General features: G+C 42.1%; 1 protein-coding gene across 2 annotated transcripts in view; it reads left to right on the forward strand.

Moving 5' to 3' along the window:
* The window catches only part of SPTLC1 (serine palmitoyltransferase long chain base subunit 1), a 62,031-nt gene that overhangs the window by 23,266 nt on the left and 13,863 nt on the right, over positions 1 to 24,902 (forward strand). For both annotated transcript variants that reach the window (XM_027615549.1, XM_027615547.2), the window contains exons 4-8: positions 1,248 to 1,341; positions 1,893 to 1,965; positions 8,340 to 8,472; positions 15,036 to 15,165; positions 18,928 to 19,017. In XM_027615549.1, coding sequence (XP_027471350.1) covers positions 1,248 to 1,341; positions 1,893 to 1,965; positions 8,340 to 8,472; positions 15,036 to 15,165; positions 18,928 to 19,017 — 520 coding nt within the window. The remainder of the gene's footprint in view (positions 1 to 1,247; positions 1,342 to 1,892; positions 1,966 to 8,339; positions 8,473 to 15,035; positions 15,166 to 18,927; positions 19,018 to 24,902) is intronic.

Raw genomic sequence — 24,902 nt, forward strand, 5'->3', positions numbered from 1 at the left:
AGCACGGGGGGACGCGGGAAGCAGCTTCATGCCACAGCCCCTGCCCTGTGCCCTGTGCTCTGTGCCAGGGGCTCTGCTGGTCTCTGAGCCACTCTCTCACGGCTTCCTTCAGCTAGAAGAGGCTGGTTGTGACCAGTTGGCCCCACTAGCTCATGACCTGCGGTTTGGCCCCCTGGTTTTGCAGTCTGGCCTCTGGGAGTATTGTCAGCAGAGCACTTGGTCATCTCAAGTGCCCATCTCCTCCCAGCCCACCTGAGACCTGGGCTCCCATGCTGCTGGCCACCTTGTTTCTTTGTTTCTCCCCAGGGACAGGGCAGGGATCCCTCCTAACATAGTATTCCAGCACTAACTAGAAGTGGGAAACATCCCACCAACAGCTGTGGTGTCTTTCTGTAGTTAACATGTATTTGTAAACTACTTAACTGTAAAGCCATAACTTGTTCTGCCCATTCTTGCTTTTGATCTTGATGTTTTTATATTTCCTTCCTGTTGTCTTATTCCAGATTTTTCCCCCAAGGTATTTCACTTCCTTTAGCTACTTCTGTCTGGTTTTTTTTTTAATTTAATTTATTTATTTGACAGAGACACAGCGAGAGAGGGAACACAAGCAGGGGGAGCGAGAGGAAGAAGCAGGCTTCCTGCAGAACAGGGAGACCGATGCGGGGCTCGATCCCAGGACCCCAGGACCATGACCTGAGCCAAAGGCAGACTCTTTAACTACTGCGGCTACTTCTTTCTTAACGAGTTTTAAAACCAAATAAAAGATTTGCCATTTATCTGTGTTGGAATTATAGCTCATTTTTTTTTTTTTTCTGAATACTGCAGGTTAGCCTAATAAGAATAGAATTTGTGACGGATTTGTAATATACCACTTTCTAATTTTACATTTTAAAAAATAAGAGGGGCCCCTGGGTGACTCTGTCGGTTAAGCAGCTGACTCTTTTGATTAAGGCTCAGGTCATGGCTTCAGGGTTGTGAGATTGAGCCCCATGGCGGGCTCCGTGCTCAGTTCCTAGTCTGCTTGAGAGTCTCCCCTCTCCCCCTCCCCCTTTCCCGTCTGTGCACTCCCACTCTCTCTAGAAATAAATAAATCTTTAAAAGAGTCAGAATAGAGAGCTAGTGACTGGTGTGCAACTAGGGTAGAGTGACATCACTTCTGTGTCTTGTGTGCCCCCAGGATAATGTGACAGTGTGTGCCCCGTAACGTGACTATCGCTCAAATATACCACACTCCTTTCTTTCCCCAGCCCTCCCAGCCACAAGATTGTGGTGAATGGAAAACAATGTGTCAACTTTGCCTCATTTAATTTTCTGGGATTGTTGGATAACCCTCGGGTCAAGGTAAGTAGCACCTGTCCCGAAGACAGCACGATTACTTATGAAAGTGGGCACAAGATAAAAGACAAGTGCAGAACATCGGAACAGGCTCTGTCTGCTGGCCATTTGCCATTGCTGTTTCTTGGCAGAGCTGTGATGGGGTTTCGACAAAGGGCGGGCCATCGGGGCGTCTGGTGTGTCTTAGCAGCGGTGACATGCAGAGACCCGTGTGAGCCAGCCCCAGCTGATAGTTGGAGGTGTGCCCAGAAAATTGCTGCATCTCCTGGGAGGTTGTGAGCCCATGAACAGTTCTGAGGAAAGACTTAGGCCCAGAAATACCAAAAATCATAAAGGCCTTGAGTTAACCATGTTTGGATAATTAAACTAATACAACTTTTCCATGTTTGAAGTTCTGCCCCTAAATCTTGACGTGTGTCTGCTCTTTATATCCTGTTAGAATTGCCACGGTTCTGAGGAAGGAAGGTAGTGGGGAGAGGGGGTGTTAAAGAATAGGAAGTGTCAGTTTTGCACCCTCAAAGATAAAGAATGAAAGACCTGAATTTTCTTCCACAAAGGCAGCGGCTCTGGCGTCTCTCAAGAAGTACGGTGTGGGGACCTGCGGCCCTAGAGGATTCTACGGCACGTTTGGTATGTTTCTGCCGTCTTTGTCCCGCCACTTAACTGTTTTTAAGGATTGATTAACTTGATTTCAAAACTCCTTGGAAGAGATAACCTTGATTAATCGTGATGTTGAGTGGGTGAGTGCTTTTTGTGTGAGACGCACCAGTCCGGGCCTGGGTGTCGCTCCTGGAGGAAGGGCCTTGCTGCCTCGGGGCCGCCATGTCAGTAGGGCAGAGCCTGAGCTGCTGTTGTAGGCGCCCCCGGGGAGAGTAGTATGAGGAGACCTGGCTTGTTTCTGTCATGCATGACAGTTGGAAGGGCACGGGTCCCGTTGCAGGGGGCTCCACTCTTCATAGTTCTGTAGGAACCTGGTTCCTCCGCGTCCCCTTCCTCTAGTGCTGAGGGCACTGTCCTTGCCCACGAGGGTGCAGCCAGGCGGCAAGTGTTGGGGGAGCAGGCGTGCATGGCCGTAGTACCCCTTGAGGCAGGCAGGGGGCGTTGCACATCACTCTGCCCACATTCTGTCGGGGAGCCCAAAACCTGGGTCAAGCCTCACTGAGTGGACTGGGAGATGGCTTCAGCTGGGTGGCCACCTCCTGCCGGAAGGAAGACAAAAACAGATGGGGGTAGGAAGTGGGTGAAGGATTCATAAGGTAGCTCTTTTTTTTCTGGAATGAAGAGAAAGGGTCATTAATTTCCAACTACATATTAGGATGAGTGTGGTTTCAAACACTACAAAGTCCTTAACAAAGAGTCTTCAGAGAAAATGTTGTTAAATAATTGCTCAAATGAATATATTCCTGGAAATAACGTTCTGGCTTACACATGTGTCAGCATGTGGGGAAAATAGAGTCCAGGGAAGTCTCTTCTGTCTTCTGTTTGAGTTTGCATTTCTAGGCCTTTGTGTGTATGTGTTTTGCTTAAACAGTTAAAGTGTTTTTATTTAAGGGAGCACCTTTCTTTATTCCTTAGCTAGCTTAGTAGTTACATTATTTGTATTGGAAACAGACAACAGAGTAGGTGTCCAAGCCTTTTAAGCTGGAAAGGATCTGAAATATCTTGCGTTCCAGCATCCCAGCCCTTCAGAAGCAGCATAGAAAGTTCAGATAGGTTACATGACTTCCTCACAGTCACACAGCTCATTCATTTCAGACTTATAACTAGAAGCCAAGTATCCTGACTGCCAGTCTTAATGGCAGGATCAAAGACTTACAGAGCACCGACCAGTCTTCCTCTTTGCCCCAGTCTAGTGCAAACATGGGTTGTTTGCTTGGTTTTTATGGGTAAGGAATTATTTCCTAGATACATAGTATTAGAAAGCTAGGAAAGACATTTTTTTATGGGTTGTTTGTTGTAATCTGATCAAGACTTTCTATGATTTGCTTGCTGGGGTTAAAAAAAATAACTCTCTTAAAAGCTTTTCTTTCTAGGGGATTTTATTTTCATGTGTGGCCTTGGCTCCTGCTTGGGAGTTAATTTGAGAAAACAGATAGCAGATTTATTGCTAAATCAAGTCATGAAAAAGAAAGGTTTCAACTCTTCAAAACCAGTTTTCCCAGAGCCGGTAAAATAACCCAGTCAGCTTTCTGTTTGGATCCCCTGGAATATAATATGCAATAATAGGTTGTTGTGTGCTTCCAGATGTGAGGCCTTTAGTTAATGGTTTTCAAGTTAATATTCTTGATTGAATAATTCAGCCCATGATAAAAGCTTTGGAAGGTTATAGAGAATGAAAGTCGTCTCCTCCACCATTATCGCAACCCCCCCAAAAAAGACAGCTGCTATCAGTAGCTCCTTATTAATTCTTCCAGAGACTTTCTTCAGCAAATGAAAACACTTCCATACATACATTTTCCCTCTATTTTGAAAAAAATGGTAGCATAGCCCGTGTGTATTCTGTACCTTGCTGTTGGAGTGAGTTCGTTTGAAATTTAAATTGGATGTGGATTTTCAGGGGTCTTAAGCAGACTCCTCACTGAGTGCAGAGCCTCACGTGGGACTCAGTCTCATGACCCTGAGTTCATGACCTGAGCCGAAATCAAAAGTCGGTTGCTCAACCAACTGAGCCATCCGAGGGCCCCCCCAAAAAGTTATTTTTAATTTCATCTTTTTTTTTTCTGGGAGTAACATTCAGGCATCTATTTTCAAAGATGAAAATACTTCCTTATTTAGCTCTTTTCTCAGCTTTTCAAAAATGAATGTAAATCATTAGTAAAAGTAAATTTCTTTATTAAAATGTTTTCCTTTTTATTATTTCATAGTAACATATTAGAAGACATTAGATGATTAATACAGAAGAAGATCAAACAGTGGTTGAGTTAAAATTTGTCTAGTTTCTTAGGCTGAATGTTCTCCTGCCTTTGGTAAGTAGAAATCCACAAGTTCTTCTGATAATCTTGTAAGGACTATATGGTTAGCAGTTTTTCCACCTTCTCATTTTATTGTTAGAACGTGTGTTTGAGAACGGAGCGAGTGGATTTGTCAGGTTAGAGAACGTACTTTCCTCTATGCACTTTTACACTTTCTCTAATCCACCTTCTTTGTTTTCTTTGAGTACATTCAGATCTCTTTTGCTTGAGGTTTATCACTGGTTTCCCAGGATGCGCTTTGCATATACAATGCCTACTTGACTCTTTGTTCTTAAACTAAATCAGAATTTAGTCAGTGGCAGGATTTCATGGTGAGGGATAGTGGCATTTAATTGTGTTCAAGAGCCATTAGTAAACAAATTGTTCAGTTGTTTATTTTTCAAAATATATTCTTTCTTTCTTTTAGAGCAGTCAACTGAATCATGACTGCATGTTTTATTAGGAAGAACATTTGGTCATAAAGTTCCTAGATCTGCCACTACTAACCGGTCATGGGATTGTTTTTGCAGTGTAGGAGGGGAACAGTCCTTGTTTGCACAGCTTAGAACATTTTGGCAAGAATCACGTAAGATGCTGCACTTAAAAACATTTTGGAAAACATTCAGCCCTGTATTTATGTTCTAATGAGTGCATAAGTGATATTATTTGTACTTTTAAGAAAAGTTGTCCGAGTCCCAAGGGATTAAAAAGAAAATAGTATATAACACAAAATATAGAAGCCTTAAGAAAAAATGTAGTTGGTTGTTTTTAAACTGTTCTAAAGTTGACTCTTTTATAGTCTTTCCTTTGGAAGACAACCAAGAAAGCCAAAATACTCTTAGCAGAATAAAAGAGGAGATATATAAATGGGAAGCTGAATGAACAAGTTACTGTAATATAAAATTCTTAAATATGTGGGATTTAGACAACTTAATTAGAAAAAGTGTAACTGCTTTTTTCCTTTTAAAAGAAAACCTTTTCTTTTATTCTGCAAATATTGATTTAATTGTACAAACACTTAAACGGTGTACTGGATTTTCCATGCCGGACGTGACTCTGAGTGTTTCATGGGCATTGACTTGTGTGGTTCTGGTAACAATCCTTTGAGAATGGTCCGACTGTTACCTCTTTGACAGAGGAAGGGCCTGAGAGGCACGGAGCAGTTTCAGGCCTGCCCTGGTCCACACCTGGTGAGGCGGGAGGCCAGATCTGGAACCCCCTGCGATGACTGCCGTGGCCAGGCCCCGCCCTGGGTGCCAGACATCCTGTATCAGCCTTGAATCCCTTCTTTTAGGTTCTGGTTAGGGAACAGGTGCAAGAAAGGGCAGCGAGCTCTGGGAGGGACACTTCCCTCCGTGACTTCTCCCCTGCAGTTTGTTCCTAGCAGTGAATCAGAAGATGTGGTGCTTTACTTGCACTCCGTGCGAATCTGTGGCAGCAGTCGGTGGAATGGATCATCTGTACAGAAGACAGACAGCAGAAGCAGGAGAACATGGCCTGGCACTTTCCCTGTTTGCTGCCTCCCTTCCCTTGGGCTGAGGGCTTTTTCGTTGCACAGAGTAGCTATCACACATCAGGAGAAGTTATGCAGCTCCCCATGTCTACCTCTCACAAAACCTGCTTTGCAAGGCTGCCTTCAGTTAAAACCCAGTGTCTTCAGGTAGGGGAGAAAAAAAGCCAGTCTTTGTTAAACTTTTGGGAAAGGCAAGAACCAGTAAGTCATTGACTTACTGTAGATTCTTCTTAACCACTTTATGGCAGTGATATAAAAACAGTTATGAGTATGTACAACAATGAGAATGTTTCAAGCATGTAGTTTTCATCAACTGGGTAACTAACACTAAAGCGCTGAAATTAAGCCAAGATTTTTTACTTTCTCATCGCTCATTAGTGAAAAAAATGAGCCCTTTAAAGTGGAGTCTACAGAACGATTTAAAATCTTTTTCGTAGTTAGCAAAATTAGTTTGTGTCCATAGCACGTATTTTGTTTTTGAAATGGAGATACTGGATGAGAGCACTTCTGGGGCTCGGATTGTCTGTCTGCTAGCTAAATCATGGAGATTTGGGGTAGAAAGTCCCGATTTAGAGGCCACATTGTCATTTGTAGAAGGGGGACCTGTCCTCATTCCGATCAGAAGTGGGGGTGATGGGGACTTGCCTGTAGCGCTCTTAAGGAAGGGGCAGGCGCTCCTTGCTCAGTGTGGGAGGTGCCCGGTTCTCCAGCATGTGGTGGTTTTCCCCGAAACCTGTCACTGGCAGCATGTGGCAGAGGGCGGGCCGTCAGGGTCAGGGTCATGTCCTCTGTGCTGGTGATGTCACAGGTCTGATGCTTGAAGACCTAAGCACCCCTTTGATACCATTTTGATCAAATGGGATGTAGTCGTCTTTGTTACTATAAAATCCCATCCTTATTTAATGTTGATGTCATTCTGTACAATGACTATGACCTTTCGGGAGTGGAAATCATACCACTTCCTGTGCTTTTCATAATCGATTATGTTGGTGTACATTTTAACTATAAATAGGAAGAAGCATGTTTGGTCTTTTGATGTATACACGTCTTGGAGGATTGTGAAAATGAACTGTTTATCCCATTCCGATCAAGTAATAATAGAAGAACGGACTTGTTAAAAATACATTGTAGGAAGTAGATGAGGGAAGTCCAGTAATGTTCTCAGTTAGTCATTTATTAAGCAAACATGCAGTGACTGTCACGTAAAGACAGGTAGTCTGATAAGCACAGGGTCAGGGAGAAAGACCAGGTTTGTGCCACCTGACAAAGCGACACAGCTGAGAGAGGCAGGTAGCAGCTAGCATAGGAGAACTCTGGAACTCCAAGCCCGGAGGAAGGGATGAGGCCAAGTCGAGCCTGCGGTCTGCTGGGCCCTTCTACACTCAGAAGTACAACAACGTGCACCGTGATTTCTGACCGAAGACTGAGAGCACTTGGTTGTGAACTGAGGGCACGGGTGGGAACTAGCCACCGAGTGAGAGGTCGCAAACTAAGCTAAACCCCAGTTTGATGGCAGGAGACCTATAGTGCGGAATCCAAGAATTGAGCAGCAATACCCAGAAAATAAACTAAAGCCCACTTTATGTATATGCTTCGCTGACCCTTGACAGGACATGCGGCAGAAATCTGATTTGGGTCCTGCTGTAGTGAAAAGAGCTAAAGGAAGTTTTAAAAGTCCTCTTCTCCCCTGGGTAATGCCTCATTTTAGGACCACTTTGAAGCCTTCAGGTTCAAAGGTGGTCTGTGCACTGTTTATTCTAGACATCGCTGGGCCCTCCCTGCCAGGGTGTGCAGACTCGTGGCTGAACCTGGGAAGGTGAGCAGCAGTAAGGAACCACAATAGGAGTAGGAGAGGTACCAGGTTATTAACGGGCACAGTCCATTCCTGCTGTTACATCAACATTCTTCCCAAGGGGCTTCTGTAAAATACTGCATTTCTCCTTGTACTGTACATTTGAAGTCCCCAGTATATTTAAAAAGAAATTCTGACAGAAAAGTCAGTGCTGCTGAGTGAGCAGATGCACGGGTGTGTGCTGGTACAGCTATCAGAGAAGGGAGCACTGGCTTGATGCAGAGTATATGGGGTTCTTTTACTTGTCGTTTTCCTCTTAAAAGTTGGTTAACAGTTGTCTTCCTGTCTGGTGTGGTACCTTCTGCTAAAATGCAAAAAGGCTTTAATAAATTAACGTGTCACACATTGGTGAAGCCTCGGTGTGGTCGGTTGAGGGAAGTTAAAGCAGGTAAAGTCACTGGGCCTTGTATTGCCTTGCTAGAGTGACGTAGAAACAAAACCCAGAATTGGAGCTGCCCCACTAACACACTGTATGGACAGAAGAGTAGCTGATTCCATTCACAGGTTTGAGAAATCATTTTGGCCAAGAATCATCTAAACAGATTTCATATAATTTATAACTCAAAACAATTTTATTTGGGCCATAAAGTGACAGTAATACTAACTAAACTGCTTACATTATTTTCTTTATTCTTTACTTAAAGAAAAAGAATTAGAAGACGTTTTAACCATTTACATCTTATTATAGATGTGCACTTGGATTTGGAAGACCGCCTAGCAAAATTTATGAAGACAGAAGAAGCCATTATCTACTCATACGGATTTGCCACCATTGCCAGTGCTATTCCTGCTTACTCTAAGAGAGGGGACATTGTGTTTGTGTGAGTAACTTTACCTGTGTTTCTAATCAGAATTCCTTTGGACATAATGGTAATCTTCCTGGAGAATTCCTTTGTTAGAGGTTATCTACCTTAGGTAATACTGACTTTCTGTTTAAAGAAATACATAGTAACTTCCATGAAGTAATTGGCAGCATTGATGAGACCGTCACTAGAAGGATGCCTGAAGTATTTTTTTTTCATTGGTTTTATTTATTGATGTTGGGAAAGCCAAACCTACCCCGGGTGATGCCAGTTATCTCCCTTCCCTCTGTAGTTCTGTCCTTGAGAGTCCACGGTCACTGCCTACATGGTCACTCAAACTGCCTGGCAGAGTCCTTCATTGCTCCCCACCCCACCCTGAGTCCTGGGCTCTGCTGACCTTGCTTCCTGGCTTGCTAGGATCATAGAAGCCACGAGCAAATCTGTACACTGAGCGCCCACGCGCACAGGCTGTGTGGCGTTGGCCACTTTTGTGGAGAGGAAGAGCCGAGAGTGGGGTGGGGCTGGCATGGCTGGGCAGCTGGCTGCACCCACCGCACGCACCACCCTCTGTCCTAAGCCTCTGTCATCTTTTGAGTGAACCATTAAGTGCCTTTGAATTTTAGGTCTCACATTTACTTTTGTTTCTTCTTTTCCTTTTTTAGAACAGTCTTTTTAAAAAGTGCTAATCTGATTATGTCATGCTTAAGAGCTTCCATCATTCCTAAAATAAAGATCCAAGTCCTTATTACAATCTTGCGTTCTAGACTACCTTTTCAGACTCATTTTGTCCCCTTTTCATTCAGGTGCTCATGCTGTAGCCTCATCAGCCCTGTATGCTAGTTTCCGCTCATTTTAGGACCTTGGCACGTGCCAGTCCCTGTGCCTAGAATAGTCTCCTCCTCTCCTCCTACCTGATGCCTGCTCATTCTGCTCACCCTGCACGTATATCGCCTCTGCAGGGAAGCCTTCCCCAACCTCTCAGACCAGGCCGAGCCCCTGCTGTGTGTGGAGAAAATCTTACAGCCAGAGGAGTTTGGTATTCTTGTGAATCCATGATCTCATGGTGCTCACGCTGCCTGTCAAAGTCCCTCTGCTTCCCAGGCCTTCCGTACGCGCATGTGCACACACACCCACACGGCCCCTCTGTTCTCTGCTTATCTTGCCTCACACTCACTGTGCTCTTCTTTTGTTGTACTTTCATTGGTTTATCCTGGTTTATTGCCTAGGAGGGCATTTGCCATTCAGCTGTGCTCACTAAACTCCAGCTCAGTAAATAAACGAACAGAGATTGGTGCTTAGAAGAGGGGTCTGAGTGACAAGGCTTCAGAGCCCAGCTTCCTGTGGCCCCTGTACCAGCGTCCTGCCTCTCACTGGCAGGCTCCTGCCAGTGCAGCAAGCTCAAGCACACGCCAAGCTCAAGCACACGCCGAGCTCCGGCTCTACCTGGGCTTCGGGGGCGGGGGGGTGGGGGGCAGTGCGGCCCGTCCTGCCCCACAGCCCTGCAGCAGCCCAGCAGCACCCCAGTGGCACCAACACACGGCCTGTGCTGAACGTGTATGCTTCCTTTGTCAGATCACGAATACGGTATTGTCTTCCCCATTTTAACTGCCAGGAAGCCTGGGCCACACTCACTCCCACATACCGTTCACCGCATCGGAGAGCTTCGGTTGCTACTCAGTTAGGCAGCTTAGTTATTCTCTTATTACACGTAGTTTTAAATATTCTGCCCAGAATTCATTCAGAGATAGGAACACTGGAGGTAATGATGGTGTTTAGTAAATTATTTGATAAATTCATTAGGCCTAGACAGTATGTCCAGGGCTTAATTTCTTCCTTTTAGTAAATAGTGGTAAAGCACAGCGGTTGCTCATATACTACATCTGTCCCTGTTTATGACAAAAAACAGAGATTCTGTGTGCCCTTTGCCCAGTCTCCCCCAGTGGTTACTTCATAGCTGGGATTTTGACATGGATAAAGTCAAGATACAGAACATTTCCATCACCACAAGGAGCCCTCAGTTGCCACACCTGTGGTCCCCCCCACCCTACGCACTCCTTATACCCTGGCAACGACTAGCTAGTCTCCCTTTTAGTAATGTTGTCATTTCAAGATTATTAATACAAATGTAGTCATATAGTAAGTAATATTTGGGGATTCACTTTTTTCACTCAGCATCAATTCTCTGGTGATCCATCCATGTTGTATGGATCAAGAATTCATTCCTTTGGATTGCCGAGTCGTATTTCATGGTATGGAAGCACCACAGTTGCTCACCTATGAAGGACATCTGAGTTGTTTCCAGTTTGGGGCTATAACAAATAAAGCTGCTATGAACTTTTATGTACAGGTTTTCTCTGAACCTAAGTTTTCATTTCTGTGGGATGTATATGCCAAGGAGTACAGTTGCTGTGTCATATGGCATCACATAGTGTTTTAAGAAATTGCCAAACTGTTTTCCAGAGTGGCTGTACCATTTTACATTCCCATAAATAGTATATAAGTGATGTAGTTTCTCGACATCCTCAGAAGCATTTGGTGTTGTCATTTTTTTTTTATTTTAACCATTCTGATACGTGTGTAGAGATATTTTACTGTGATTTTAATTTATATTTCCCTGATGACTAGTGATGTTTACATTTTTTGGACTTTCTTTGGTCTTGGCATCAGGAAACTACTCCACAAAATCTGCTGGGATTCCCTCTTGTATTTTCTGGAGAAATTGTATAAAATTATTGTAAATTCCTTAAATGTTTGGTAGAATTCTCCAGTAAAGCCAACTGGGCCTGGAGATTTATTTTTTGGAAGTATTTTAATTATGAATTCAATTTCCTTAGTACTTACAAGGCTGGTCAAATTATCAATGTCATATTGATGAGTTAAGATGGCTTGTGTTTTTCAAGGAATTGGTTCACTTCTCAGTTGTCAAACTTCTATATATCATGTTCTTTGTAATATATCCTTATTCTTCTAATGTCTGCAGAGCCTGAAGTGGTAACAGGTTTCATTCCTGTGTGGTAATCTGTCTACTCTCTTTCTAGAAGTCAGTTTTGCTACAGGTGGTCAATTCTATTTATCTTTTCAAAGAATCGGCTGTTTGTTTCATTGATTGTTCTCCATTGTATTTTTGTTTTCAGTCCTATCACTTTCTGGTGTTATTTCCTGCCTTCTCCTCTTTTTTGGTTTCTTTTTGCTCTTCTTTTTTTAGATTCTTTAGGTGGGAATTTTGATTGTTGATTTGAGACTTTTCCTCTTTTCTAATGTGTTAGTGCTGTGCACTACTTATGCACTACTGTGGCCTCGTCCCATACACCTTGATCTGTTTATTTTTATTTTCATTTAGTTCGGTGTATTTTATTTTCCTTTAGACTCTCTTTGACTCATAAATTATTTAGAAGTGTGTTTAATTTCCAAGTGTTGGGAGATTTTAAATTTGTTCTAGTTTGTGTCACGGCTCATGATGTGGTCTATGTTGGAGTATGTCCCCTTGTCACTTAAAAAAGAGTATTCTGCCATTGCTCAGTGGACTGTTTTATAAATGACAATTAGATCTTCTTAGTTGGTGGTGTGTTGAGGTCTAATATACCCTTGCTGATTTTCTGTCTGGTAGTTCTACAGTTACTGTAGTTGTGATTTATCTTTTTTCCTTTCACTTGTCTTAATTTTTGCTTCTCACCTTCTGTAGCTCTGTTGTTTGGTGCATATTTTCTTGGTTAATTGATTCTGGTTATCACTGTATAATGTTCTTCTCTGTCTCTGGTAATTTTCTTTGTTCCAAAGTCTACTTTATTAGATATTAATATAGTCACTTCTGCTTTCTCTTGTTGAATGTTTGCATGCTATATTTATTGTATGTATTACATACACATCTACTACTACATTATTATATATGTTATTGTATATTTTTTATAGGCAGGTTATTGTTGGGTCATGTTTGATCCATTCTGCCAATTTTTGTCTTTAAACTGTGTATTTTGGACATTTACATTTAGAGCGATTATTGGATAGATGAGGGCATTTTATTTTTTGTTTCTTATTTGTTATCTTTTTTGTTTTCTGTTTTCTTTTTCCTCCCTTTCTGGGGGTTAAGTGAACACGTTTTGGAATTTCATTTTTACTTATCCATGGTGTTTTTGAGTGTTTCTCATTGCATAGTTTTGTTTGTTTTTAGTCATTGCTCTAAATATGACATTATATATACAAATAAGTTATCACATTCTGCCGTTTTCATCATTTTACCAATTCAGGTAGAGAAACCTGAATTCCTTTACGTTTCTCTACTCTCCTTGTTTATAATTGTTTTAAGTACTTCCTGCACATATATTGAAAACCCCATCAGACAGTGTTATAATTTTTACTTAAATCATCCAAAATAATTTAGAAAACTTGGGAAGGTGGGAAAAGCCTGCTGTGTTTGCTCATACATTTTACTGTGTTCTTTCTTCCTTTCTGATACTCTGAGATTCTTTCTTTTTGTTTTCTTTACTTATTTTTTTTCTATATAGAGAGCTTCCTTTAGCCATTCCTTTTCCCCTGGTCTGCTGGGGCTATCTTCTCTTGGTTTTCCTTTAGCTGAGAATGCCTTGGTTTCCCCTCTACTCCTAAAGGATCTTTTTGCTTGTTACAGAATTCTTGGTTGAGAGTTCTCTTCTTCCAAGTATTTGGAATATATTATGACACTTTTTTCTGGTCTCCATGGTTTCTGATGAGAAATCGGTCGTTCAGATTATTTTTCTCTTCTATGTAAGGTGTCATTTTAGGGGGGCTGCTTTCAAGATTTTTTTGTTGTCGTTTTCAGAAGCTTTACTATAATCTTGGCGTTTATTTATTTGGGTTTACCTGTATCAATATCCCTCAGCTTCTTTATAGATTTCAGCTTCTTGCCAAATTTGAGGCGTTTTTCAGCCTTATTTCTTTGAGTACCTTTTCAGCCCTGCCATCTTTCTGTCCTTCCGGACTCCACTGAGGCCAGCATGGCTCTTTGTTGTGGTTGTACAGGTCCCTGAGGCTCTGTTCTTTCTTTGTGGTTTGTTCCTCTCTGGTTTACCTTGCCTAGTTTCTGTTGTTACGTTTGTCAGTTCTCTTGTTCTTTCCTCCGTCCCTCCCAGCCTGCTGCTGAGCCCATCCACTGTACTTTTTCTTTGGGTCTTTGTGTTTTTCAGTTCTAGTTTCTCCATGGGATTCTTTGTCTCCTATTTCTTTGCTGAGGCTTTCTGTTTTTTCCCTTGTTCCAAGCACGTTCATAAGTGCTCATTGAAATATTTTTATCATGATTGCTCTAAAATCATTATCAGGTAACCCTGACATCTCTCAACTCAATATTGGCATTTGTTGATTGTTTTCTTTCATTCTTTTTGATATCTTCTTATGTCTTAGTCGGCTTTCTCTGTCACTCTTCTGTTAGGGGCAGGGGGCACTACTGCCTCATTGCTGCCAGGTAGAAGTACAAGGCCAGGGTCCCCCTTCTGCCTCCACTGACACCAGGCTGGGGCTGTTTTCATTTCCGCTGGCATGAGTAAGAGTCCCACTCTCCCCTGAGCCTCCTCTGATACAGCCCGAGCCAAGAAAAGGAGGGTGCACCTCACTGCAGGGGAGCAGAGGTAGGGGCTCTCCACGTGGTCTTCACTGACGCCACCGTGAGGGCCACTTGTTACCATCTCTCGGGGATCAAAGTCCCGGCTCCCTTCTCTGATGCCACCATGGCATTGTTGGCGTGCCTCTTAGCTTTGCGAGGGCCAGAATCTAGGCACCCCTCAGCCCTCGCTGGTGTGGAGGGGATGGGCCCAGCCTTTTCTGTGGTTTGGCTGCAGCCGAGTCATTTCTACTTGCTGGGCTGCCCCCTTCCCTGTCCCTTTGGCTACAGAGAGCAGGCTTCTATGAGCTTTTTTGCCCGTGCCCCTTGGCACTTCGAGTCGGCCAGCGTCATCAGCTCCAAGTCAGGGAAGTCCATGAGATGTCATTCCTTAGGTCCTTAGCCAGCCTGTCATTTCTCTTCACTTTTCAGTCTTCTTATGTTCGTTTTATATGTAACATCCAGGGTTTGGGATTGTACGTAGAAAAACAGGGAAGATAGGACTATTCCATCTTTGCGTAAGAGGTCTTGCTTGTACTTTTAAATAATGCAACTTAATTTCAAAAGCATGTTCCCTCCCTAAGTGTAGAAGATCTTACTGCAGTTTCATCTGCAAGAACCAGAGTGAACAGGCAGTATTACTTCTCATGGCAAAGTAATGGCAGAGTCTGTGCCGATCAAATCCAAGACGCTACTGAGGGTGAGATCACGGGTGCTGCGTGTGTTTCTCAGAAAAGAAAATTGCAGCGGGTGAACGGATGTGCATGCTGACTTCGGAGAGGGTAAAAGCGGCAGGGGTGTGCTCCTTGGAGAGGAATCAACATGGTAGTTCTGTGAAAAGCACGCGCAGAGGGAAGCACAACCAGTGGTGTGTAAGCCGTCAAATGTGTTTTCTTGATTTGTCGTGTTAACAAGCAGATTTTGACCAGCTTACAAAAAGCAAGCATTCCTTTTCTGAGAACGTTGACAAGGCCTTTAAAACCCCAGTTTGGTGGGTCTCTCTTCCTTGCAGAGATAGAGCTGCTTGCTTTGCCATTCAGAAAGGGCTGCAGGCATCGCGGAGTGACATCAAGTTGTTTAAGCACAATGACATGGCTGACCTGGAGCGTCTACTAAAAGAACAAGAGATGGAAGATCAAAAGGTATGAGTCTTTTGAAGAAAATTATACAGTTCTTTTGTACTTGCTAACCAGCTAAATTATATATGAAATGGTAATTTGTCATGAAAACTTGCCTGCGGAATACATTTGGATATGAAGTGAGGGCATTCCTGCTTATTAAATGCACTCCGTGTCGGAGAGCCAAGTCTGCCTGTAATTGCCTCAGCGTTGCCATAATTACATGCGGCAGCTTTGGGGGAAGGTAATGCAGGCAGCTTTCTTTAAAAGAGAAAAACAGTGTGCGTGTTGGGGGGCTGGGGGTGGACTCTCAACTCTACGGAAATAACACCAGAACACATTAGTGTGGTGACAGGATATACCGTGTGGATTCAAGAAAAGTTTATTTCTATCAGAATAAATCATGTATCAATTAACTGGAAGAAACAGTGGCAGCAGATCTTTATGAGTCTATGAATGAAGGGCCTCTGTCCCTCCGAGCAGCTGCTGCCTGTGGGCAGCAGTGACCCCAGCCTGATTTCCTTCCCGAGCACCTGCACCTGCATCCTTGAGGGGTGGGGAGTGGGGGGGATCCAGCTCCTCGGTGTTCTCATGAGAGAGTGCGGCAGAGGAAAGGTGCCCAGAGCATCACTGGGCTTGTAGTTGTCACGTACTTCCCCTGATGACCCGGATGGAGAAGGCAGTTCTCAACCTGGGCACCACATCCTTTGTCACAAACACCACTTTCCAGAGGACTTTTCCCAGTCCACCTCATTCATTACCGGAGTAAGTGATGAAAAATGCTCACCAGTGTTCCTTAATTTTGTTTTAATTTTCATTTTTCCAGATATATGCATCATTCCTTTAAGATTCTGTCATCTGTTTTAGGTGACAGCGCAAGAGCAGTGCTTCATGAATACACACTTTCTCATGATGAATATGCATGGATTCTCACTGTTTGAATGCTGCATGTGCTGTAGGCCAGTGTTTCATAGTTATATAATTTAGAAAAGTCTGTTGGAAAAATCTTAAAATTGAGACCATTCCCCTGATGAATTTCTTTTGATAAATTGTAAAAAGATGTCCCATATTCCAGTTCAGTAATAGAATGCTACCAGGTTGGAGAAGGCTGACTTGAGAATGTGACCAATGAACCAGTCTTCTGTGTAGAGTGTATTTTCCCAAGGGAGTTTGTACTGATTTGGAAGATAAGGTGTGTGTGTGTGTGTGTGTGTCTGTGTGTGTTTTACAAGATTTATAATCTGGAACTTTTTTTATGAACGATGAGAAATAAAATTTTCTTGAAATTTATTTCCATAAAAGTTTTTATCTTTTTACTAATTAATTTATACCACATTTTTTGGCACGGGTAGGCTTTCTAAATAACCTTATACTCTGGTTTCGGGAAATAATTTTTTTTTTCAATTTTTATTTTCAGATAACAAAATGCCCAGCTTTTGAATATTTTCTACTTAGACGTTTATCTTTTATTTGAAAGTGAACTAAAATATTGTGGTTTCATCCAATTTGGAACACATTTTTTGGTGTCCCTTTTTCAGGTAGTTCATAGATGTTTTTTCATTCTCTTTCATATAAGGTTCTCTTGTTCCATATTAATTCTTCTTTTAAAAAAGGACAGTAGGGGGAGGTGCCTGGTGGCTTAGTCGGTTAAGCGTCTGCCTTCAGCTCAGGTCATGATCCCGAAGTCCAGGGATCGAGCCCTGCATCGAGCTCCCTGCTTAGTGGGGAGCCTGCTTCTCCCTCTCCCTCTCCTGCTCCCCCTGCTTGTGCTCTCTCTCTTTCTGTCAAATAAATAAAATCTTTTAAAAAATAAAAAAGGACAGTAAGTAAAAACAACAGTTCTTGGAAGAAATACAAATAAATGTGAGCAAATGAAAAATACTCGGGCCTCACTAAGAATTGGTGAAATTGGGCAAGGAGGTTTCGCCTGTCCGATGAGGGAACATTTTTCATAGTTAATGACCAGTGCCAGTACTGATCTGTGTACTGAAACAGGCCCTCCTGGGGAGGGCCTCCCCTCTTTGGGGAGAATGCCAACTGAGGGTAAATGGGCTGCAGAGTTCTTACATGTCTCTACTCTTGTAGTGTATCTGGGGTTGGGGTGCTGTCTTTAGAAGAGAATCCCAAGTGGTGTTAAAGATTCAAAGATAGTCACAATGTGATGTAAAAAAGCAAAAGGAGGGAAACAGCGTTGGGGAAAGAGTTAGTATATGGTATATCCACAGGGAGAATAGTATATCTCCATTGAAATCGTGTTTTCAGTAATTATTAATTAAAATAATTTTTGTTAAACTCTGGTCGTAACACTGTTGCAGTAAAATCCTGATTTGAACAGTCATTTATAAAGACATATTTACAAGAAAGACAGCGGGTAGTGTAACTAGCTAATCTGTTAAAAATTTTATGTACTTTCCCATTTCCCAAGATTCCTACATTGAGTATTTTTAAGTCATAATAAAAATACTTCATTTTGGAAAGGTAGGGAGAGGCTCACCTCTCCTCACGTCCTCACCCATGACCCCCAGCAAACCCATGGCATTCAGGTTTGAGTTAAGAACAGAGTGAAGGGCGCCTGGGTGGCTCAGTTGGTTAAGGGACTGCCTTCGGCTCAGGTCATGATCCTGGAGTCCCTAGATCGAGTCCCGCATCGGGCTCCCTGCTCAGCGGGGAGTCTGCTTCTCCCTCTGACCCTCCCCCCTCTCATGTGCTCTCTCTCTCTCACTCTCTCTCTCAAATAAATAAATAAAATCTTTTTAAAAAAAAAGAACAGAGTGAAGATGGCCAAGCAAACTCGGTGGCGTATACTTCTGCATACTTCAACAGACACTTTTCTGAGCATTACGGCTGTGGTTCTAAAATGTCCTGATTAGAAGCTTAGAGGCAAGAAACCTTTGAGTAGGAAGATGGTGCCAACTTTACCTAAGGATCTCAGTATTTTTTCAGCCTTGCACACCTGAAGCACCTACAAATTCACCAGTGTGAGTGGTTTATTATTAGTGACTTGCCATCAGTGGGGTGCAGGAAGGTTATGTGTTGTTTGAAATAGGCCTTCCGCCACCACCTCAGACATGCCTGGATGAGGTCATGGTTGAGTTGTACTTGACCCAGTAGTTAGGAAGGAGAGGATTTTATCTGCTGTTTGGTAGATGGAGAGCAGGGTTTGTTTAACTTTTTATCATAGAAAATTTCAGGCACTTTCAAAGGAAGTACAGTAGTATAAGAAGCCCCCGTGCCCTTTTCCCAGCTTTGTTATCAACATTCTGCCATTCTTGTGTCATCTGAGCCTCGGCCAAACTCCCTGCCCCATCTCTGTGATGATTGCCATCATCACTGCAGTTCTATTTTAGGTAAACTTTGTAGACATTGAAGTGAGCAAATCCTAGCCATACATTTTGACCAGTGAATAACCCAGGTATCATGGCCCTGTTGTGACCTAAAATGTGCCCATCTCCCCAGAAATTTCCCTTGGGCTCCTTCTCAGTCATTCTGGGTTTGGAGGGCTTTGTTTGTTTCAGTATTCTCAGAGTGCTTAAATTGTGTGCATGCGTGTGTGTGGTCACCTTGTTGATTGTGTGAACTGAAAAACATCAGAGAAGAAAGCACTGTTCTTTGTCTCAAAATAACAGGGTACGAAACGTTGACCTTGAAACTCACCCAGACTGTCTGTTTGTTTACTTACTCAGATGAATAGATCTTGTCAGGTGGGGGGCTAGGGAGCATCTAACAGATTCTGCATTTGGAGTTACTGGAATTTAAAGTGTCTTTTTTTTTTTTTCCTTTTACAAGAATCCTCGCAAGGCTCGGGTCACACGACGTTTCATTGTAGTGGAAGGGCTGTATATGAACACTGGAACTCTTTGTCCTCTTCCAGAACTGGTAAGCAACCACGTTTACTCAGTATTTTAGGACTTGGACCATGGGGCAGCTATGCTATTTGTTTATGAGCACTTCTTTTTTTTTTCTTTTTTTTTATTATGTTAGTCTCTATACAGATTAGTTTTTGATGTGTTCCGTGATTCATTGTTGGCGTATAACACCCAGTGCTCCACGCAGAACGTGCCCTCTTTAATACCCATCACCAGGCTAACCCATCCCCCCACCCCCTCCCCTCTAGAACCCTCAGTTTGTTTCTCAGAGTCCATCGTCTCTCATGGTTCGTCTCTCCCTCCGATTTCCCCCCCTTCAGTTTTCCCTTCCTTCTCCTAATGTCCTCCATGCTATTACTTATGTTCCACAAATAAGTGAAACCATATGATAACTGACTTTCTCTGCTTGACTTATTTCAGTTAGCATAATCTCCTCCAGTCCCATCCATGTTGATGTAAAAGTTGGGTATTCATCCTTTCTGATGGCTGAGTAATATTCCATTGTATATACGGACCACATCTTCTTTATCCATTCATCTGCTGAAGGGCATCTCGGCTCTTTCCGCAGTTTGGCTATTGTGGACATTGCTGCTATGAATATTGGGGTGCATGTGGCCCTTCTTTTCACTGCATCTGTATCTTTGGGGTAAATACCCAGTAGTGCAATTGCTGGGTCATAGGGTAGCTCTATTTTTAATTTTTTGAGGCACCTCCACACTGTTTTCCAAAGTGGCTGTACCAACTTGCATTCCCACCAACAGTGTAAGAGGGTTGCCCTTTCTCCACAACCTCTCAAACATTTGTTGTTTCTTGCCCTGTCAATTTTTGCCATTCTAACTGGTGTACGGTGGTATCTCAGTGTGGTTTTGATTTGAATTTCCCTGATGGCTAATGATGATGAACATTTTTTCATGTGTCTGTTAGCCATTTGTATGTCTTCTTTGGAGAAGTGTCTGTTCTATGTGCACTTCTTTTTTTTTTTAAGTTTTTTTTTTTTTAAGATTTTATTTATTTACTTGAGAGAGAGAGCACATGAGAGGGGGGAGGGTCAGAGGGAGAAGCAGACTCCCTGCCGAGCAGGGAGCCCGACGCGGGACTCGATCCAGGGACTCCGGGATCATGACCTGAGCCGAAGGCAGTCGCTTAACCAACTGAGCCACCGAGGCGCCCCTGTGTGCACTTCTAATGTCTTAACGTCTGCATTGCTTTGCACAACAGGTACCATAAGTACATTCTCACTGTATCAGGAAGGTAAATTAACATTACGTGCCGACCCTGGTCTTTAAAGAATAATCACGGCTCAGCTTTTTAAAACCAACTTTATTGAGGTGTAATTGACATACAAATAAAGTACATTTAAGTGTACAGTTTTTTTGTTTTAAAGATTTTTATTTTATTTGAGAACAAAAGAAAGCACAAGCGGTGGGGAGGGGCAGAGGGAAAGGGAGAAGCAAGGAGCCTGACAGGGGGGCTCCATCTGAGGACCATGAGATTATGACCTGAGCCAAAGACAGATGCTTAACCAGCTGAGCCACCCAGGTGCCCCAAAACAGCTTTTTTAACAGGAAAAGCAATATACTGTTTTTAGAAGCCATGACTGTTGCGATTTCTTTTTCATGGAGGTGAAGTTCACATAAGATTAAATTAGCCATTTTAGAGAGTACGGTTCTGGCATTTAGCACAGGCACCGTGTTACACAACCGTCAACTACCTGGTTTTCTCCCCAATAAGACCCCTGTCCACTAAACAGTCACTCCCCATTTTCCCCTGCCTTGTAGCCCCTAGCAACCACCAGTCTGCTTTCTGTCTCTGTGGATTTACCTATTCTGGATGTTCCTGATAAATGGCATCGTATCATCTACGACCTTTTGTATCTGGCTTCCTCTGCTCCCCATGTTTTCCTGGTTCATCCAGTTTGTAGCAAGTATCAGTCCTTCATTCCCTTTTAATGCCAAGCCATAGTCCCTCGTGTGGACGTGTTGCATTGTTGATCTGTTGATGGAGATTTGGATTGTTCCCGCTTTCTGGCTCTTGTTGTAAGTTGCCATGAACATTTGTGTACAAGTCTTTGTTTGAATCCCTGTTTTCAGTTTTCCATGTATATTCCTGGCCGTACAATTGCTGGATCGAAGGTAAATCTGTGTTTAACTTACTGAGGACCTGCCAGACTTTTTTCCCCAGTGGCTGCACCATTTTACATCCCCACCAGCAGCAGGGAGGGTTCCAGTTTCTCTACTGCCTCACTGGCACTCAGTTGTTTTTGTCAATTTCTCCCACCCTGGTAGGTGTGAAGCACGTGGTTTTTATTTGCATTTCCCAAAAGACTAATGATGTTGAGCCTCTTTTCCTTTATTTGTTGGCCATTTGTATATCTTTGAAGAAATGTCTTTAGAAGTCTTTTGCCCATTTTTTAGATTGGGTTGTTTGTCTTTTTCTTGTTAAGTTCTTTACATGTTTTGGATTCTAGACCCTCACCAGATTCATGATTTGCAAATATTTTCTCTAATTTTGTAGGTTGTCTTGTCATTTCTTTGATTGGTGTCCTTTGATGCACTGAAGTTTTTAATTTTGATGAAGTCTAATTTATCTAGTTTTTTGTTGTTGCTTGTGCTTTTGGTGTCATATCTAAGAAATTTGTTGTCAAATCCAGAGTCATGAAGATAATACCGCTGTTTTCTTCTAAGAGGTTTATAGTTTTAGCTTTGTTTTAGGTATCTAATCCATTTTGGTTTTTTGTTTGTTTGTTTTAAGATTTTATTTATTTATTAGAGAGAGCACAGAGGGAGAGTGAGAGGCAGAAGCAGACTCCCTGCTGAGCAGAGAGCTTGATGCTGGGTTTGATCCCAGGACCCTGAGATCATGACCTGAGCTAAAGGCAGACACCTAACCGACTGAGCCACCCAGGTGCCCCCTCTGATCCATTTTGACTTAATTTTTGTATGTGCTGTGAGGGATATGTCCACTTTCATTCTTTTGCATGTGGTTTCAGGTTGTCCCTGTACCATTTGTTGAAGACACTGTTGTTTTCCACTGAATGGTTCTAGTCCATTGATCATACAGAGATGGGCTATATTTTAGGACTCGAGTCTGTTCCATGTGTCTGTATGTCTAGCCTTATGCCAGTATCATACCATCTCAATTACTGTAGCTTTATAGTAAATTTTGAAATCAAGACATGTGAGTTCTGGGGCGCCTGGGTGGCTCAGTTGTTGGGCGTCTGCCTTCGGCTCGGGTCATGGTCCTGGGGTCCTGGGATCGAGCCCCGCATCAGGCTCCCTGCTCGGCGGGGGGCCTGCTTCTCCCTCTCCCACTCCCCCTGCTTGTGTTCCCTCTCTCTCTGTATCTCTCTCTGTCAAATAAATAAAATCTTTAAAAAAAAAAAAAAAAGACATGTGAGTTCTCCAACTTTGTTCTTTTTTAAGATTGTTTTTGCTTATTTGGGGTCCCTGGAGATTCCATTTGAAGTTTAGGATCAGCTTTTCTATTTGTGTAAAAAAAAAAATTCCGTTGAAATTTGGATAGGGATTGTATTGAATCAGGATTGTATTGAATCTGTAGATTGCTTTAGGAAGTATTTCCATCTTAATGATATTAAGTCTGAATCCATGAACACAGAAGTATTTCCATTTATTTAGATCTTCTTTAATTTCTTTCAGTAGTGTTTTGTGGTTTTCACTGTACAGGTCTGACGTCTCTTTGGTTAAATTCATTCCTAAGTATTTTATTCTTTTTGATGATGTTACAGATGGACTTGTTTTAGGGGTTGTTAACTGCTAGTTTATAGAAATACAACTGATTTTGAGGGGTTTCTTATTTTTTATTTTATTTTTATTATTTTTTTAAGATTTTATTTTTAATGTAACCTCTACACCCAACATGGGGGCTCAAACTCACAACCCCTGAGATCAACAGTTACATGCTCCACCAGCTGAGCCAGGCAGGCACCCCTGATTTTGTGTATCATGGAATATTCTATATATAAACTCCTGTAATCTATGAATAGAGATAGTTTTACTTCTTCCTTTCCAATTTGGATGTCTTTTATTTCTTTTTCTTTCCTGATTGTTCTGGCTAGAACCTCCCATACAGTGTTGACTAGGAGTGGCAAGAGGGGGAAGCTTTTCAGGCTGCCACCATTGAGTATGATATTAGCTGTGTGTTTTCCATCAATGCCCTTCATCAGGTTGAGGAGGTTCCCCCCCTTGTCCTAATATGTTGAGGTTTGGATTTTGTCAAATGCTTTTTCTGTATCAGTTGATGAATTGATCATGTGTTTTCCTTCAACCTATTAATATAGTTGATTTTCCTATGTTGAACCACCCTTGCATTCAGCCACTGAAACTTGAATCTGTGAGTTCATCAATTGAATGAAGATTCAGAATAAGGATTTCATATCTTGTTTTTGAAGTTTTTCACTGTTTCTTGAGGAAATCTAAATACATCTTAAATATCACTGAAAGAGATATATTTGTTTTCCTCTTCTTCTTATTTTCATGTCAAAGACTGATAGAAGCATATGGGGGTGATAGTGGGCCAGAAGATACCAGAATTGCATATTTAGGACTATGAGAGTAAAACAGTACCGGTGGACAGATAATACAGCCAAGCCATGAAACAAAATATAAAGTGTAAGGAACAGATCAAGTATATATTAGCATTGAGTATGTAAAGATTACAGAATACAAATTAGGGTTTGACTTTGGGATTTCTGTTTTGTTTCACTGATTGTCTGTTTGTGTACCAGTACTGTCATAATATTATTAAAAATTTTCTAAAACATGATTTTTAAAAAATATCTCATTCCTATAATGTTTCATACATATTATTGGATGGAAAACAGTGTTGAAAAGATAGACTTCTCCCCAAATTAGCTTATTCATTATTAATAAAAATCCATATAAATTTAGTGGTTGATAATCACTGTACTTTAATTCACTTGTGATGCTGATCACGTTCATACCATTTAGGGATAAATCAATTAAACATTGAGGGGGGAAGCTGTATACAGGCTTGCATATGTTCAGTTTCCCACTGTGTAAACAAAAAAGTAACATGAAATAATTAGAAGAACCTAAGATAAATACACATCTAAACCTTTGCCGGGAAAAGACTTTCTTATAAGACCAAAAGCAAAGAGAAAAACAGATTGAAAAGCGTATTAATGAAAGCTTTTTCTGAATTAAAAAAATGCCATGAATTCAAATTAAAACACAGTGCCACTGAGGGAAGAACGATACACATTTTCTCAGGAGTTTTATGTGTAATCAAACCAGTATTTAACAGAGATTACATGTCGTCATTCGTATCTTAATATTTCCATCTTTAAAAATTGGCATTGTGCTGTCTACGTTACTGAGTTAACTTCAGAGCGTCTGAAGTACAGCCTCTCTTCGTCCTCATGGTTCTGTTGACCATTGAACAATGCAGGGCTTGGGGCACTGACTCCCCACACAGTTCAGAGTCCACATAACTCTTGATTCCCCAAAAACTTAACTACTAATAGTCTCCTGTTGACTAGAAACCCTATCCATAACATAAACAGCTGATGAACACATATTTTGTCGGTCATATGTGTTCTACATCCTTAAAGTAAGCTAGAGAAAAGAAGATGTTAAGAAAATCGTAAGGAAGGAAAAATACATGTACAGTGCTGGACTGTCTTTATTGAAAAAAATCCACATCTCAGCAGACCTGTGCGGTTCAAACCTGTGTTGTTCAAGGGCCACCTGTAGTTATGTTCTAGAAAGTGCACGTACATAGTTATGGGCTGTAAGTTTATAGGCTGTAAATACTGAACTATGGCTCCTAGGGCAAATGTAGTTTGTTCTCTGCAAGCCTCTGGTCACAGCATTTTCATCACTCGCTCAGTACCTAACCTCGTTTTATGTGTTTTTT

This window comes from Zalophus californianus, chromosome 13 (assembly GCF_009762305.2).
Source record: "Zalophus californianus isolate mZalCal1 chromosome 13, mZalCal1.pri.v2, whole genome shotgun sequence".
NCBI lineage: Eukaryota > Metazoa > Chordata > Mammalia > Carnivora > Otariidae > Zalophus > Zalophus californianus.